Source organism: Oncorhynchus nerka, linkage group LG14 (assembly GCF_034236695.1).
Source record: "Oncorhynchus nerka isolate Pitt River linkage group LG14, Oner_Uvic_2.0, whole genome shotgun sequence".
NCBI lineage: Eukaryota > Metazoa > Chordata > Actinopteri > Salmoniformes > Salmonidae > Oncorhynchus > Oncorhynchus nerka.
In genome coordinates, this window is record NC_088409.1 from 25,624,130 (window position 1) to 25,642,951 (window position 18,822).

Genomic DNA, 18,822 nt, shown 5'->3' on the forward strand with positions numbered 1-18,822 from the left:
AGGTTTCCATAGGTACATCTAGCCTCAACCTATATTAGAGGTGTTAGACATGGCAGTTTTCCATAGGTACATCTAACCTCAACCTATATTAGAGGTGTTAGCCATGGCAGTTTTCCATAGGTACATCTAGCCTCAACCTGTATTAGAGGTGTTAGCCATGGCAGGTTTCCATAGGTACATCTAACCTCAACCTATATTAGAGGTGTTAGACATGGCAGTTTTCCATAGGTACATCTAACCTCAACCTATATTAGAGGTGTTAGCCATGGCAGGTTTCCATAGGTACATCTAGCCTCAACCTGTATTAGAGGTGTTAACCATGGCAGGTTTCCATAGGTACATCTAGCCTCAACCTGTATTAGAGGTGTTAGCCATGGCAGGTTTCCATAGGTACATCTAGCCTCAACCTATATTAGAGGTGTTAGCCATGGCAGGTTTCCATAGGTACATCTAGCCTCAACCTGTATTAGAGGTGTTAGCCATGGCAGGTTTCCATAGGTACATCTAACCTCAACCTATATTAGAGGTGTTAGCCATGGCAGGTTTCCATAGGTACATCAAGCTTCCTGCTACTCAGCAGACAGGAGCTAAGTAACAATGTAGTCTACATGTAGTGATGCAAACCTACATCTGTCCTACAGCCTCTCTGTTCTCCTCCCTGGTTGGTTGGTTGGATGGCTGATTGGTTGGTTGGTAGGTTGGGCTCGTTTAAAGGGCAGACAACAGCGCGTTGAGCCGTGGCCTGTGTGTGATTAGAAGGAAAACACCTGAGCAGGACGTGAGAGAACATAAAAGACAACTAGCCTGACATGACACTTACTGCTTTGCCTCATTAGCGTCTGGCTCCTGGAGCTAGCGTAGCTGCGCTGTGCCGTGTGTGTGTGTGTGTGTGTGTGTGTGTGTGTGTGTGTGTGTGTGTGTGTGTGTGTGTGTGTGTGTGTGTGTGTGTGTGTGTGTGTGTGTGTGTGTGTATGCGTAGCCCACTACATCGCTCCTGACATGTCATGCATATTTTATGAAGCTGTGTTTTGTTCAGAAACCCATAATACCAGCCCCTGTCACCTGTTGGAGATGTGCTGTTTTCTGTTTAATACTGCAGGGTTTTACCGCTGTCACTATCAGTGAGGAGGGAGACGCTCAGAATGCTCTTTGTTAAACACACACACCGTCTTCCATCCCACACATCTACATTCCGCCACACACACACACACACACACACACACACACACACACACACACACACACACACACACACACACACACACACACACACACACACACACACACACACACACACACACACACACACACACACACACACACACAGTGGTGGATCTCAGCCTCCTGCTGATTGTAACAGTCCACCAGAGTCCAGTTTCAGCGTGTTGTAACATGCTGACTTCTGCCATTTCCTTTGGAACCCTTTCAATTAGGAGCTCTGCACTAACCCTCAGTCTTAGAGCAAACCCAGGAGAAGACACACACATACACACACACACACACACACACACACATATTCCTATATTCCTACATACTGTATACATACACAATTATAGTACGCACACATACCACACACACACAAACACACACATACATATACACGCATATATTCCTACATACATGCACACTTTAAGGATGCACACACACGCACACACACACACACACACACATACACACAAAGCGGATAAGACACCTCTATATGCCTATTCTGCACATCCACGCTGTTGACTCTCACTGAATATTTAATGTTCTCTTTACAATAACTGCACCATTACCTAGCACCCGGGAGGGGAGCACCCAGCTCTGGCTTAGAACACAGAAACACTGCAGAACACTGCTAAACATTACCCAGCTCTAACACTGCTCTCCTGTCCTCTGTAGGAGCAACACTGCTAAACATTACCCATCACTAACACTGCTCTCCTGTCCTCTGTAGGAGCAACACTGCTAAACATTACCCAGCACTAACACTGCTCTCCTGTCCTCTGTAGGAGCAACACTGCTAAACATTACCCAGCACTAACACTGCTCTCCTGTCCTCTGTAGGAGCAACACTGCTAAACATTACCCAGCTCTAACACTGCTCTCCTGTCCTCTGTAGGACTGCTAAACATTACCCAACACTGCTAAACATTACCCAGCTCTAACACTGCTCTCCTGTCCTCTGTAGGAGCAACACTGCTAAACATTACCCAGCACTAACACTGCTCTCCTGTCCTCTGTAGGAGCAACACTGCTAAACATTACCCAGCACTAACACTGCTCTCCTGTCCTCTGTAGGAGCAACACTGCTAAACATTACCCAGCACTAACACTGCTCTCCTGTCCTCTGTAGGAGATACACTGCTAAACATTACCCATCACTAACACTGCTCTCCTGTCCTCTGTAGGAGCAACACTGCTAAACATTACCCAGCTCTAACACTGCTCTCCTGTCCTCTGTAGGAGCAACACTGCTAAACATTACCCAGCACTAACACTGCTCTCCTGTCCTCTGTAGGAGCAACACTGCTAAACATTACCCATCACTAACACTGCTCTCCTGTCCTCTGTAGGAGATACACTGCTAAACATTACCCATCACTAACACTGCTCTCCTGTCCTCTGTAGGAGCAACACTGCTAAACATTACCCAGCACTAACACTGCTCTCCTGTCCTCTGTAGGAGCAACACTGCTAAACATTACCCAGCACTAACACTGCTCTCCTGTCCTCTGTAGGAGATACACTGCTAAACATTACCCATCACTAACACTGCTCTCCTGTCCTCTGTAGGAGCAACACTGCTAAACATTACCCAGCTCTAACACTGCTCTCCTGTCCTCTGTAGGAGCAACACTGCTAAACATTACCCAGCACTAACACTGCTCTCCTGTCCTCTGTAGGAGCAACACTGCTAAACATTACCCATCACTAACACTGCTCTCCTGTCCTCTGTAGGAGCAACACTGCTAAACATTACCCATCACTAACACTGCTCTCCTGTCCTCTGTAGGAGATACACTGCTAAACATTACCCATCACTAACACTGCTCTCCTGTCCTCTGTAGGAGCAACACTGCTAAACATTACCCAGCACTAACACTGCTCTCCTGTCCTCTGTAGGAGCAACACTGCTAAACATTACCCAGCACTAACACTGCTCTCCTGTCCTCTGTAGGAGATACACTGCTAAACATTACCCATCACTAACACTGCTCTCCTGTCCTCTGTAGGAGCAACACTGCTAAACATTACCCAGCTCTAACACTGCTCTCCTGTCCTCTGTAGGAGCAACACTGCTAAACATTACCCAGCACTAACACTGCTCTCCTGTCCTCTGTAGGAGCAACACTGCTAAACATTACCCATCACTAACACTGCTCTCCTGTCCTCTGTAGGAGCAACACTGCTAAACATTACCCAGCACTAACACTGCTCTCCTGTCCTCTGTAGGAGATACACTGCTAAACATTACCCAGCACTAACACTGCTCTCCTGTCCTCTGTAGGAGCAACACTGCTAAACATTACCCAGCACTAACACTGCTCTCCTGTCCTCTGTAGGAGCAACACTGCTAAACATTACCCATCACTAACACTGCTCTCCTGTCCTCTGTAGGAGCAACACTGCTAAACATTACCCATCACTAACACTGCTCTCCTGTCCTCTGTAGGAGCAACACTGCTAAACATTACCCATCACTAACACTGCTCTCCTGTCCTCTGTAGGAGATACACTGCTAAACATTACCCAGCACTAACACTGCTCTCCTGTCCTCTGTAGGAGCAACACTGCTAAACATTACCCATCACTAACACTGCTCTCCTGTCCTCTGTAGGAGCAACACTGCTAAACATTACCCAGCACTAACACTGCTCTCCTGTCCTCTGTAGGAGCAACACTGCTAAACATTACCCAGCACTAACACTGCTCTCCTGTCCTCTGTAGGAGCAACACTGCTAAACATTACCCAGCACTAACACTGCTCTCCTGTCCTCTGTAGGAGCAACACTGCTAAACATTACCCATCACTAACACTGCTCTCCTGTCCTCTGTTGGAGCAACACTGCTAGGCTAGCACAGCACTAACACTGCTCTCCTGTCCTCTGTAGGAGCAACACTGCTAAACATTACCCATCACTAACACTGCTCTCCTGTCCTCTGTTGGAGCAACACTGCTAGGCTAGCACAGCACTAACACTGCTCTCCTGTCCTCTGTTGGAGCAACACTGCTAGGCTAGCACAGCACTAACACTGCTCTCCTGTCCTCTGTAGGAGCAACACTGCTAAACATTACCCATCACTAACACTGCTCTCCTGTCCTCTGTTGGAGCAACACTGCTAGGCTAGCACAGCACTAACACTGCTCTCCTGTCCTCTGTTGGAGCAACACTGCTAGGCTAGCACAGCACTAACACTGCTCTCCTGTCCTCTGTTGGAGCAACACTGCTAGGCTAGCACAGCTCTAACACTGCTCTCCTGTCCTCTGTGGGAGCAACACTGCTAGGCTAGCACAGCACTAACACTGCTCTCCTGTCCTCTGTTGGAGCAACACTGCTAGGCTAGCACAGCACTAACACTGCTCTCCTGTCCTCTGTTGGAGCAACACTGCTAGGCTAGCACAGCACTAACACTGCTCTCCTGTCCTCTGTTGGAGCAACACTGCTAGGCTAGCACAGCACTAACACTGCTCTCCTGTCCTCTGTAGGAGATACACTGCTAGGCTAGCACAGCACTAACACTGCTCTCCTGTCCTCTGTAGGAGATACACTGCTAGGCTAGCACAGCACTAACACTGCTCTCCTGTCCTCTGTAGGAGATACACTGCTAGGCTAGCACAGCACTAACACTGCTCTCCTGTCCTCTGTAGGAGATACACTGCTAGGCTAGCACAGCACTAACACTGCTCTCCTGTCCTCTGTTGGAGCAACACTGCTAGGCTAGCACAGCAGCATTCACTATGGTACTGAAAGTTGTTCAACATTATCAACAAACAAAAAAGTGCTGACACAGCTTGTTTCTACTAAAGAAACACTGCACAAGGGGTTTTGAACGTTGCTGAACATCGTTGAGCTCTTTTTTTCCTTCAGAATCATATTTTTATTTTAGACAGCATCTTTGGTTTGAATGTTGTCTTTATGTACACCTTCATGGAACAGTTGTTCTTGGGAGCGTTTAGGTTTTCGGGACATTTCATTGTTTTCTCCTATTGAACTCAACCTTAATCTTTATATATCTGTCCTGCAGCTGATCTAGTGGCTGGTTTATGTAGTTAAAGTTATTCAGTCAGAACATCAGCTTGGTACTTGGTACACTATATTCAATCCCAGGCTACAGTACTCCTTTTCCAAATCACTGCACTCAATAGTGGCAAGACAAAGACTTTAGATCTGTTGAAAGACCTCAGTCTGAAGGGGAACACTGTTGTTCAGTTCTAGTGTGAGGTCTTCTTTATGTGTCTCTCATTGCTTAAATTGGAATAGCTCTTTATGGCAGTGTGTGGATTACCGCTATCTCAATACCCCTGGTTTGGTTGGTTGGTTGGTTGGTTGGTTGGTTGGTTGGTGTGTGTGTGTGTGTGTGTGTGTGTGTGTGTGTGTGTGTGTGTGTGTGTGTGTGTGTGTGTGTGTGTGTGTGTGTGTGTGTGTGTGTGTGTGTGTGTGTGTGTGTGTGTGTGTGTGTGTGTGTGTGTGTGTGTGTGTGTGTGTGTGTGTGTGTGTGTGTGTGTGTGTGTGTGTGTGTGTGTGTGTGTGTGTGTGGTTGAGAGAATCCTGGGTCTGAATGTTTTCTTCCTGTCTGTTGACTGTCTGCTTCGTCTGAGGGGGATGTGGTTGAAACGCTGTCAGACCTGTTGTTTCTTTACTCACTGGTTTACATATAGTACAATATAATAAACTGCACTATCAGTGGCGATTTTAGCATGTAAATCTTGGTGGGGGGGGAATGTAAAGCCACTACACTACACAACACTAAACAATACATGAATTGCACTATAACGGTGACAAACGATGCCCACAAACTGTTAGGGCCTACATAAAGCTGCCCCAACAGTAGAGTCCCAACAGCAGTCCAAACACCTTACCACTGCTACACCTGGCTATCAGTGGAGCCTTGTCTGGCAGCGAAACAGTTCATTCAGCCTCATTTACTGCCTTTAAAAAAACATAGCTGATATGGCTGACTTGCTTCAACTAATGTGGTTTCTGCTGACAATTAAGATGTACAGTACAAGCTATGGCGTAAGGGGACGACAAGCGGATAAGGCAATGCCTCATTTCGATTATGACATTAAAAAGCGAGCTAGGATAGACATAGTCATTATAACTATTTGTTCAGCACTTTTGAAATGTACAGCATCAGAATTCAGAACATGGGCCGTTCTCACAGCGTTCTCCCTGTACACCAAGTCAGAACCGTAGGATAGCTCTTACAATATTCAATGATTATATTCCTCAAAAACAGGTTATAGGCTAGATATACACCACCAAGTCAGAACAGTAGGTGAAATTAATAGGTGTAAATAGACCAAATTATTAGGGTGAGGCACATAGGCCACTAACAACTTACTACGCAACATACACTTAGTAGTACTTTCTTAGCTACAGTATACATATCTCCCTGTCATATTACATCATTTATGCAGCAGCATACAAGACATTTTTGGACTCACATTGTTGTGCTGTGTTCACTTGAACAGGACGGTGGCCCGGCAGCCCCTCGTGGCCAAATTTTGTCATCAAAGTCTGTCATTCTCTGGATGCTTTCTAAACAACTGGGAACTGGAAGAAAGGATTTGCCAGTAGATTGTCAACATGATTCATGATGATGACTGCTTGTCTAGCTTGCTCCCTAAGATTTTGAAAGTATGATTTTGACATGATCAGTCCAATCAAAGCTAAGGTAGATATAATGTGATTTGACATCATTTTATCTGTGGCCAATGACCTTGAGCCTTCTTGGATTGGCACTTCTAATGTAACTCTATGGCAGCACCCAATGGGCTAGAATTTTCTACCTCTAGACTTGGTGGTGACGTAGTGTTCCCATGAGTGACGGAGCACTGAGCCAATCACGGCACAACGCTCCATATTTTCTGCTGGCTTGCCCCACCACCACCACCACCACCACCACCACCACCACCACCACCACCACAGAAAGCACTAAGCTAGGCTGAAACACCTGCATTTTGAAGCTGACTTACTGAAGAAAACAAAAAAGAGACCATGTTCGTATGTGGCTTTATTAACTCAATAATATATATATTTTTTTACATTGTTTGCAAACTGATATGTGACACGTATTAATGCCAAAATAACATGCAAACAGGAAAGCTGTGACTGATGTGACAGGGGTTGGTTGATGCGAGTGTGTTTGTGTGTATCCTGTCTAACCCACTCCCTTCTCTTTCCCCAGGTAGGGATGTGGGAGAACGGTAAGTTGGATTTGGTTTATCCAGCGTGGTCGCGTTACGGTCCATTCCTCCAACCGCCTGATGGCGCCCAGCACCTGCGCGTGGTCACTCTGGAGGAACGTCCGTTTGTCATCGTGGAGCTGGCTGACGCCGCCTCCAACACCTGCATCAGAGACTCTGTACCCTGCCGACGACCCCTCAACACCAGGTCAGAAGGCAGGGGTGACGGGTCAAATTAGACAATTATGTTCATGTCCAGGGTCTTGGAGGACACAGTAAAAATCCGGATCATCCCCTAGTGACACACATACAGTACAGTGGCAACAAGACCCCCCTGGAGCCAAACACATCAGCAAAATGGAACTGTCGTTTTTCACAGATCGACCTTCATAATATCATCTGTCTCCAGTGTAATGACCACGTGGTGTCAACGTATGACATCACTTTCATGGTGTATTGAACACAAACAAATCCCATATTAACCCTCCACTCTCCACATTACCTCTCATCCTTCTAGATCATGTAGTGGTGAGGCCCAGATGGTATATAGGGTTATATGTGATTCAGTTGAAGATATATGGAGGTTGAATTGGACACAAACACAATAGAGCTGCAGTAGAGGTCCACGCGTCACGGTTCACCACCTCTAGGAAGGATGAGAACAATTATCCTGTGGCAGCACAATTTGACTCTCACTTAAAGGCATAGCCCTGACTGAGGAAGAGAGACATTCTTTGTCTTAAATATAACAACATCTTTTAAAGGTTATATATTCTCTCACTCTCTCACTTTCTCTCACTCACTCACTCCCTCTTTCTCTTTCTTTCTCTCTCTCTATCTCTCTCTCTCTCTTTCCTCTCCTGCACCTTGTCTCCCTCTTCCTTCATTCCTCCAGTATTCCTGTCCAGGATCCCCCAAAGAAACAGTGCTGTAAGGGCTTCTGCATCGACATCCTCAAACGATTGGCCAAGATCGTGGGTTTCACCTATGACCTCTACCTGGTGACCAATGGAAAGCACGGGAAGAAGATTGATGGCGTGTGGAACGGCATGATTGGAGAGGTCAGTAAAACGTGAATGATCGATTAGACATTGATTAGACATTGGTAGGCTACAGTACGTAGTTCTTCAGCTGTCGCCAGAGAGGAGAGGAGCACTGAGACAGCTGTCGCCATAGAGGAGAGGAGCACTGAGACAGCTGTCGCCATAGAGGAGAGGAGCACTGAGACAGCTGTCGCCAGAGAGGAGAGGAGCACTGAGATAGCTGTCGCCAGAGAGGAGAGGAGCACTGAGACAGCTGTCGCCAGAGAGGAGAGGAGCACTGAGACAGCTGTCGCCAGAGAGGAGAGGAGCACTGAGACAGCTGTCGCCAGAGAGGAGAGGAGCACTGAGACAGCTGTCGCCAGAGAGGAGAGGAGCACTGAGACAGCTGTCGCCAGAGAGGAGAGGAGCACTGAGACAGCTGTCGCCAGAGAGGAGAGGAGCACTGAGACAGCTGTCGCCAGAGAGGAGAGGAGCACTGAGACAGCTGTCGCCAGAGAGGAGAGGAGCACTGAGACAGCTGTTGCCATAGAGGAGAGGAGCACTGAGACAGCTGTCGCCAGAGAGGAGAGGAGCACTGAGACAGCTGTTGCCAGAGAGGAGAGGAGCACTGAGACAGCTGTCGCCAGAGAGGAGAGGAGCACTGAGACAGCTGTCGCCAGAAAGGAGAGGAGCACTGAGACAGCTGTTGCCAGAGAGGAGAGGAGCACTGAGACAGCTGTCGCCAGAGAGGAGAGGAGCACTGAGACAGCTGTCGCCAGAGAGGAGAGGAGCACTGAGACTTGGCACACTGCCTGCTGCCTGCTGCCATTACAAATAACATTTGATTGATTGGATGGCTGATGATTGATGGATTAGAGTGAGGTCACATGACTGTTCCTCTGTTTCAGAGGTCATGATTTATGGAAGTTAAGGACCTTCTAAGGTGGTTTTTCTTCCTGGTTGGAAGGTCAGGCTTGCTGTTTCTGTGTGTTTCACTGTTGTACGACTATAGCTCTGCATGACAATGTACGTGTGTGTAGCACTGTGCGTGTGTTTGTGTTGTTCCTCAGTGTGTGTGTAGGTTGCTGTAGCTTAACTTAGTGTGTGTGTGTGTGCGTGCGTGCGTGTGTGTGTGTGTGTGTGTGTGTGTGTGTGTGTGTGTTCAAGCGTTCCCTGGCCTATGCTGCTGCCTCCGGGGCAACCAGTTAAACGCTAGGTGTCACATCAGTCACAGGCAGAGTTATGGGCCCTTAACCACAGCCAGCACTTACAGACATACATTGTTTATTACACACACACACACACACACACACACACACACACACACACACACACACACACACACACACACACACACTGTGAGCGAGTAGGACAGGGGGGTGATTTTTGGTGGAAGTGTCCCGGTGCACCTCCTCAGGTCCCACGGGGAACGCTGGTACATCCTGGTTGTCATGGCAGCAGAAACAATCTCACTCCCTACTCTACTTCTTCTTTATCTGCCATCTTTATGTCTTGAACCAGGACCAATGGTGTCTATCCACCTATATTCACATGCAAATGGTGAAGTGTGTTTTATTTTCTCCGGCTAATTTCTTTCTTTTGATCAGATGTTTCAAAGCCTGCCGTTCTTTGATCAGGTAGCTAATCCAGAGACTTGAAGAGGGGAGTGTGTGTTGCATTGGTGCTCGCTGATAAACTCTGAAATGAGAAGGTGCTGTGTCTAACGCAGATTAACATGTCACTTATTCAATCAGCAGACACAGCAGTTTTTGATTTAGATGGGGGAAGGGGGGATAACTCACTTTGTGTGATGAAGAGATGCGAAGCAGGAGACACGTGGCTGGTGTTTACACTGTGTTGTAGACCATTTAGCAGACTACATAAGGTGCTAAGACCAGTGTACCCCTCTATCTCTCTGAATGTATTTTATCCTATAATAATGTGTTATGAGACCAGTGTACCCCTCTATCTCTCTGACTGTAGTTTATCCTATAATAATGTGTTATAAGGCCAGTGTACCCCTCTATCTCTCTGAATGTAGTTTATCCTATAATAATGTGTTATAAGACCAGTATACCCCTCTATCTCTCTGACTGTAGTTTATCATATAATAATGTGTTATGTGGCCAGTATACCCCTATATCTCTCTGACTGTAGTTTATCCTATAATAATGTGTTATGTGGCAGTGTACCCCTCTATCTCTCTGACTGTAGTTTATCCTATAATAATGTGTTATAAGGCCAGTGTACCCCTCTATCTCTCTGACTGTAGTTTATCCTATAATAATGTGTTATAAGGCCAGTGTACCCCTCTATCTCTCTGAATGTAGTTTATCCTATAATAATGTGTTATGAGCCAGTGTACCCCTCTATCTCTCTGACTGTAGTTTATCCTATAATAAGGTGCTAAGACCAGTGTACCCCTCTATCTCTCTGAATGTAGTTTTGTCCTATAATAATGTGTTATGAGCCAGTGTACCCCTCTATCTCTCTGAATGTAGTTGATCCTATAATAAGGTGCTAAGACCAGTGTACCCCTCTATCTCTCTGAATGTAGTTTTGTCCTATAATAATGTGTTATGAGACCAGTATACCCCTCTATCTCTCTGAATGTAGTTTATCCTATAATAATGTGTTATAAGGCCAGTGTACCCCTCTATCTCTCTGAATGTAGTTTATCCTATAATAATGTGTTATAAGGCCAGTGTACCCCTCTATCTCTCTGAATGTAGTTTATCCTATAATAATGTTATAATGTTATAATAATTATCCTATAATAATGAGGCCAGTGTACCCCTCTATCTCTCTGACTGTAGTTTATCCTATAATAATGTGTTATGAGACCAGTGTACCCCTCTATCTCTCTGAATGTAGTTTATCCTATAATAATGTGTTATGTGGCCAGTGTACCCCTCTATCTCTCTGAATGTAGTTTATCCTATAAGCCAGTGTACCCCTCTATCTCTCTGAATATAGTTTATCCTATAATAATGTGTTATAAGACCAGTATACCCCTCTATCTCTCTGACTGTAGTTTATCATATAATAATGTGTTATGTGGCCAGTATACCCCTATATCTCTCTGACTGTAGTTTATCCTATAATAATGTGTTATGTGGCAGTGTACCCCTCTATCTCTCTGACTGTAGTTTATCCTATAATAATGTGTTATAAGGCCAGTGTACCCCTCTATCTCTCTGACTGTAGTTTATCCTATAATAATGTGTTATAAGGCCAGTGTACCCCTCTATCTCTCTCTCTCTGAATGTAGTTTATCCTATAATAATGTGTTATGAGCCAGTGTACCCCTCTATCTCTCTGACTGTAGTTTATCCTATAATAAGGTGCTAAGACCAGTGTACCCCTCTATCTCTCTGAATGTAGTTTTGTCCTATAATAATGTGTTATGAGCCAGTGTACCCCTCTATCTCTCTGAATGTAGTTGATCCTATAATAAGGTGCTAAGACCAGTGTACCCCTCTATCTCTCTGAATGTAGTTTTGTCCTATAATAATGTGTTATGAGACCAGTATACCCCTCTATCTCTCTGAATGTAGTTTATCCTATAATAATGTGTTATAAGGCCAGTGTACCCCTCTATCTCTCTGAATGTAGTTTATCCTATAATAATGTGTTATAAGGCCAGTGTACCCCTCTATCTCTCTGAATGTAGTTTATCCTATAATAATGTGTTATGAGGCCAGTGTACCCCTCTATCTCTCTGACTGTAGTTTATCCTATAATAATGTGTTATGAGACCAGTGTACCCCTCTATCTCTCTGAATGTAGTTTATCCTATAATAATGTGTTATGTGGCCAGTGTACCCCTCTATCTCTCTGACTGTAGTTTATCCTATGATAATGTGTTATGAGGCCAGTGTACCCCTCTATCTCTCTGACTGTATTTTATCCTATAATAATGTGTTATGAGCCAGTGTACCCCTCTATCTCTCTGAATGTAGTTTATCCTATAATAATGTGTTATGAGACCAGTATACCCCTCTATCTCTCTGACTGTAGTTTATCCTATAATAATGTGTTATGTGGCAGTGTACCCCTCTATCTCTCTGAATGTAGTTTATCCTATAATAATGTGTTATAAGGCCAGTGTACCCCTCTATCTCTCTGAATGTAGTTTATCCTATAATAATGTGTTATGAGCCAGTGTACCCCTCTATCTCTCTGACTGTAGTTTATCCTATAATAATGTGTTATGTGGCCAGTGTACCCCTCTATCTCTCTGAGTGTAGTTTATCCTATAATAATGTGTTATAAGGCCAGTGTACCCCTCTATCTCTCTGAATGTAGTTTATCCTATAATAATGTGTTATGAGCCAGTGTACCCCTCTATCTCTCTGACTGTAGTTTATCCTATAATAATGTGTTATAAGACCAGTGTACCCCTCTATCTCTCTGAATGTAGTTTATCCTATAATAATGTGTTATAAGGCCAGTGTACCCCTCTATCTCTCTGACTGTATTTTATCCTATAATAATGTGTTATAAGGTCAGTGTACCCCTGTATCTCTCTGACTGTAGTTTATCCTATAATAATGTGTTATAAGGCCAGTATACCCCTCTATCTCTCTGAATGTAGTGTATCCTATGATAATGTGTTATGTGGCCAGTGTACCCCTCTATCTCTCTGACTGTATTTTATCCTATAATAATGTGTTATGAAGCCAGTGTACCCCTCTATCTCTCTGAATGTAGTTTATCCTATAATAATGTGTTATGAGCCAGTGTACCCCTCTATCTCTCTGAATGTAGTTTATCCTATAATAATGTGTTATAAGGCCAGTATACCCCTCTATCTCTCTGACTGTAGTTTATCCTATAATAATGTGTTAAGAGCCAGTGTACCCCTCTATCTCTCTGAATGTAGTGTATCCTATGATAATGTGTTATGTGGCCAGTGTACCCCTCTATCTCTCTGACTGTATTTTATCCTATAATAATGTGTTATGAAGCCAGTGTATCCCTCTATCTCTCTGACTGTAGTTTATCCTATAATAATGTGTTATAAGGCCAGTGTACCCCTCTATCTCTCTGACTGTATTTTATCCTATAATAATGTGTTATGTGGCAGTGTACCCCTCTATCTCTCTGACTGTATTTTATCCTATAATAATGTGTTATGAGACCAGTATACCCCTCTATCTCTCTGACTGTAGTTTATCCTATAATAATGTGTTATGTGGCAGTGTACCCCTCTATCTCTCTGAATGTAGTTTATCCTATAATAATGTGTTATGAGCCAGTGTACCCCTCTATCTCTCTGAATGTAGTTTATCCTATAATAATGTGTTATGAGCCAGTGTACCCCTCTATCTCTCTGAATGTAGTTTATCTGAATGTAGTTTATCCTATAATAATGTGTTATGAGCCAGTGTACCCCTCTATCTCTCTGACTGTAGTTTATCCTATAATAATGTGTTATAAGGCCAGTGTACCCCTCTATCTCTCTGACTGTAGTTTATCCTATAATAATGTGTTATAAGACCAGTGTACCCCTCTATCTCTCTGACTGTATTTTATCCTATAATAATGTGTTATAAGGCCAGTGTACCCCTCTATCTCTCTGACTGTAGTTTATCCTATAATAATGTGTTATGAGCCAGTGTACCCCTCTATCTCTCTGACTGTAGTTTATCCTATAATAATGTGTTATAAGGCCAGTGTACCCCTCTATCTCTCTGAATGTATTTTATCCTATAATAATGTGTTATGAGGCCAGTGTACCCCTCTATCTCTCTGAATGTAGTTTATCTGAATGTAGTTTATCTGAATGTAGTTTATCCTATAATAATGTGTTATGAGCCAGTGTACCCCTCTATCTCTCTGAATGTAGTTGATCCTATAATAATGTGTTATGAGGCCAGTGTACTCCTCTATCTCTCTGAATGTAGTTTATCCTATAATAATGTGTTATAAGGCCAGTGTACCCCTCTATCTCTCTGAATGTAGTTTATCCTATAATAATGTGTTATGAGCCAGTGTACCCCTCTATCTCTCTGAATGTAGTTTATCCTATAATAATGTGTTATGTGGAAGTGTACCCCTCTATCTCTCTGACTGTAGTTTATCCTATAATAATGTGTTATGTGGCAGTGTACCCCTCTATCTCTCTGACTGTATTTTATCCTATAATAATGTGTTATAAGGCCAGTGTACCCCTCTATCTCTCTGACTGTAGTTTATCCTATAATAATGTGTTATAATAATGTGTTTATCCTATATAAGGCCAGTGTACCCCTCTATCTCTCTCTGTAGTTTATCTATAATAATGTGTTATCTGACTGTAGTTTATCCTATAATAATGTGTTATAAGACCAGTGTACCCCTCTATCTCTCTGACTGTAGTTTATCCTATAATAATGTGTTATAAGACCAGTGTACCCCTCTATCTCTCTGAATGTAGTTTATCCTATAATAATGTGTTATAAGGCCAGTGTACCCCTCTATCTCTCTGAATGTAGTTTATCCTATAATAATGTGTTATGTGGCCAGTGTACCCCTCTATCTCTCTGACTGTAGTTTATCCTATAATAATGTGTTATGAGACCAGTATACCCCTCTATCTCTCTGACTGTAGTTTATCCTATAATAATGTGTTATAAGACCAGTGTACTCCTCTATCTCTCTGAATGTAGTTTATCCTATAATAATGTGTTATGAGGCCAGTGTACTCCTCTATCTCTCTGAATGTAGTTTATCCTATAATAATGTGTTATGAGACCAGTATACCCCTCTATCTCTCTGACTGTAGTTTATCCTATAATAATGTGTTATAAGACCAGTGTACCCCTCTATCTCTCTGACTGTAGTTTATCCTATAATAATGTGTTATGAAGCCAGTGTACCCCTCTATCTCTCTGACTGTATTTTATCCTATAATAATGTGTTATGTGGCCAGTGTACCCCTCTATCTCTCTGACTGTAGTTTATCCTATAATAATGTGTTATGAGCCAGTGTACCCCTCTATCTCTCTGACTGTAGTTTATCCTATAATAATGTGTTATGTGGCCAGTGTACCCCTCTATCTTTCTGACTGTAGTTTATCCTATAATAATGTGTTATAAGACCAGTGTACCCCTCTATCTCTCTGACTGTAGTTTATCCTATAATAATGTGTTATAAGGCCAGTGTACCCCTCTATCTCTCTGAATGTCGTTTATCTGAATGTAGTTTATCCTATAATAATGTGTTATAAGGCCAGTGTACCCCTCTATCTCTCTGAATGTCGTTTATCTGAATGTAGTTTATCCTATAATAATGTGTTATAAGGCCAGTGTACCCCTCTATCTCTCTGAATGTATTTTATCCTATAATAATGTGTTATAAGGCCAGTGTACCCCTCTATCTCTCTGAATGTCGTTTATCTGAATGTAGTTTATCCTATAATAATGTGTTATAAGACCAGTGTACCCCTCTATCTCTCTGACTGTATTTTATCCTATAATAATGTGTTATAAGACCAGTGTACCCCTCTATCTCTCTGACTGTAGTTTATCATATAATAATGTGTTATGTGGCAGTGTACCCCTCTATCTCTCTGAATGTAGTTTATCCTATAATAATGTGTTATGAGCCAGTGTACCCCTCTATCTCTCTGACTGTAGTTTATCCTATAATAATGTGTTATGAAGCCAGTGTACCCCTCTATCTCTCTGAATGTAGTTTATCCTATAATAATGTGTTATGAAGCCAGTATACCCCTCTATCTCTCTGACTGTAGTTTATCCTATAATAATGTGTTATGAGCCAGTGTACCCCTCTATCTCTCTGACTGTATTTTATCCTATAATAATGTGTTATAAGGCCAGTGTACTCCTCTATCTCTCTGAATGTAGTTTATCCTTGTAACGGCTTTCTTCCGTCGTAGGAGAGTCAGACCAAAATGCAGCGTGGTTATTTCGATACATCTTTAATAATGAAAAACCACGAACAATACAAAAACAACAAACGGAATGTGAAAACCTATACAGCCTATCTGGTGAATAACTAACACAGAGATAGGAACAATCACCCACAAAACACTCAAAGAATATGGCTGCCTAAATATGGTTCCCAATCAGAGACAACGATCAACACCTGCCTCTGATTGAGAACCACTGCAGACAGCCATAGACTTTGCTAGATAACCCCACTAAGCCACACACCCAACACCTCACAAAACCCCAAGACAAAACACACCACAATAAACCCATGTCACACCCTGGCCTGACCAAATAAATGAAGACAAACACAATATATCCGGCGCGGGACGTGGACTCCACTCAATCAATGTCTTAGTCCCTCCTCCTTGCGTCCTAGGATAGTCCACCCTCGCCGCCGACCATGGCCTAGTAGTCCTCACCCAGAACCCCACTTGACTGAGGGGCAGCTCGGGACTGAGGGGCAGCTCGGGACTGAGGGGCAGCTCGGGACTGAGGGGAAGCTCGGGAGTAAGGGGAAGCTCGGGTCTGAGGCGAAGCTCGGGACTGAGGGGAAGCTCAGCACTGAGAGGAAGCTCAGCACTGAGAGGAAGCCCAGCACTGAGAGGAAGCCCAGCACTGAGAGGAAGCCCAGCACTGAGAGGAAGCCCAGCACTGAGAGGAAGCTCAGCACTGAGAGGAAGCTCAGGCAGGTAGTTGGCTCCGGCAGATCCTGGCTGGCTGGCGGATCTGGAAGAGTCTGGTTGACTGGCGGATCTGGAAGTGTCTGGGTGACTGGCAGATCTGGAAGAGTCTGGTTGACTGGCGGATCCTGGCTGCCTGGCGGATCTGGAAGATCATGGCTGCCTGGCGGATCTGGAAGATCATGGCTGACTGGCGGATCCTGGCGGATCCTGGCTGACTGGCGGATCTAGCCGTTCTGGCTGCTCCATGCAGACTGGCAGCTCTGGCTGCTCCATGCAGACTGGCAGCTCTGGCTGCTCCATGCAGACTGGAAGCTCTAGCTGCTCCATGCAGACTGGCTGCTCTGGCTGCTCCATGCAGACTGGCAGCTCTGGCTGCTCCATGCAGACTGGCAGCTCCATGCAGACTGGCAGCTCTGGCTGCTCTATGCAGACTGGCAGCTCTATGCAGACTGGCAGCTCTGGCTGCTCCATGCAAACTGGCATCTCTGGCTGCTCCATGCAGACTGGCAGCTCTGGCTGCTCCATGCAGACTGGCAGCTCTGGCTGCTCCATGCAGACTGGCAGCTCTGGCTGCTCCATGCAGACTGGCAGCTCTGGCTGCTCCATGCAGACTGGCAGCTCTGGCTGCTCCATGCAGACTGACAGCTCTGGCTGCTCCATGCAGGCTGTAGAGGAGGAAGGCTCTGGCAGCGCTGAACAGGCGGGAGACTCCGGCAGCACAGGAGAGGAGGAAGGCTCTGGCTGCGCTAAACAGGCGGGAGACTCCAGCAGTGCTGTAGAGGAGGAAGGCTCTGGCTGCGCTGAACAGGCGGGAGGCTCCGGCAGCGCTGTAGAGGAGGAAGGCTCTGGCTGCGCTAAACAGGCGGGAGACTCCAGCAGCGCTGTAGAGGAGGAAGGTTCTGGCTGCGCTGAACAGGCGGGAGACTCCGACAGCGCTGGAGAGGAGGAAGGCTCTGATAGCGCTAGACAGGCGAGGCGCACTGAAGGCCTGGTGCGTGGTGCTGGCACTGGTGGTACTGGACCGAGGACACGCACAGGAAGCCTGGTGCGGGGAGCTGCCACCGGAGGACTGGTGTGTGAAGGTGGCACAGGATGGACCGGACCGTGAAGGCGTACTGGAGAGCCTGAGAGCAGGACTGGCACAGGGCGTGCAAGGCTAGGTAGGTACACAGGAGGCCTAGTGCGTGAGGCTGGCACAATTTTCACCAGCCGACTAACACGCACCTCAGGACGAGTATGGAGCGCTGACCCAGGTGCCATCAAATCCCCGACACGCTCCGTCGGGCGAATATCGTACCTAAAGCACCAACCTAGCAACTCCCTCATAACTCTCTCCTCCACTTTCCCCATTAACTCCTTCACAGTCTCTGCTTCACTCACCTCCAACACCGGCTCTGGTTCTGGTCTCCTCCTTGGCTCCTCACGATAAACAGGGGGAGTTGGCTCAGGTCTGAACCCTGACTCTGCCACACTCTCCCTGAGCCACCCCCCAAGACATTTTTGGGGCTGACTCTCGGTCTTCCGTCCGCGCCGCCATGCTTGCTTCGCCAACTCCATTCTCCGATAACCTGCTTCGCACTGCTCCAGCGAATCCCAGGCGGGCTCCGGCACTCTCTCTGGGTCGACCGCCCACCTGTCTATCTCCTCCCAAGATGTGTAGTCCAGATATTGTTGCTCCTGTTGCCGCTGTTGCTTCTCCTCATACCAGCGCCTCTCAGCTCTCACCGCCTCCAGTTCTTCTTTGGGGCGGCGATATTCTCCAGGCTGCACCTTGGGGCGGCTA

The 18,822-nt window shown here is 45.3% G+C and overlaps 1 protein-coding gene across 1 annotated transcript in view; it reads left to right on the forward strand.

The window, feature by feature from the left end:
- Nucleotides 1–18,822, forward strand: part of LOC115125670 (glutamate receptor ionotropic, NMDA 2D-like) — a 113,345-nt gene that overhangs the window by 35,436 nt on the left and 59,087 nt on the right. The window contains 2 exon segments of the mRNA XM_065027180.1: nucleotides 7,396–7,601; nucleotides 8,289–8,454. Of these exon segments, the coding sequence (XP_064883252.1) occupies nucleotides 7,396–7,601; nucleotides 8,289–8,454 (372 nt within the window).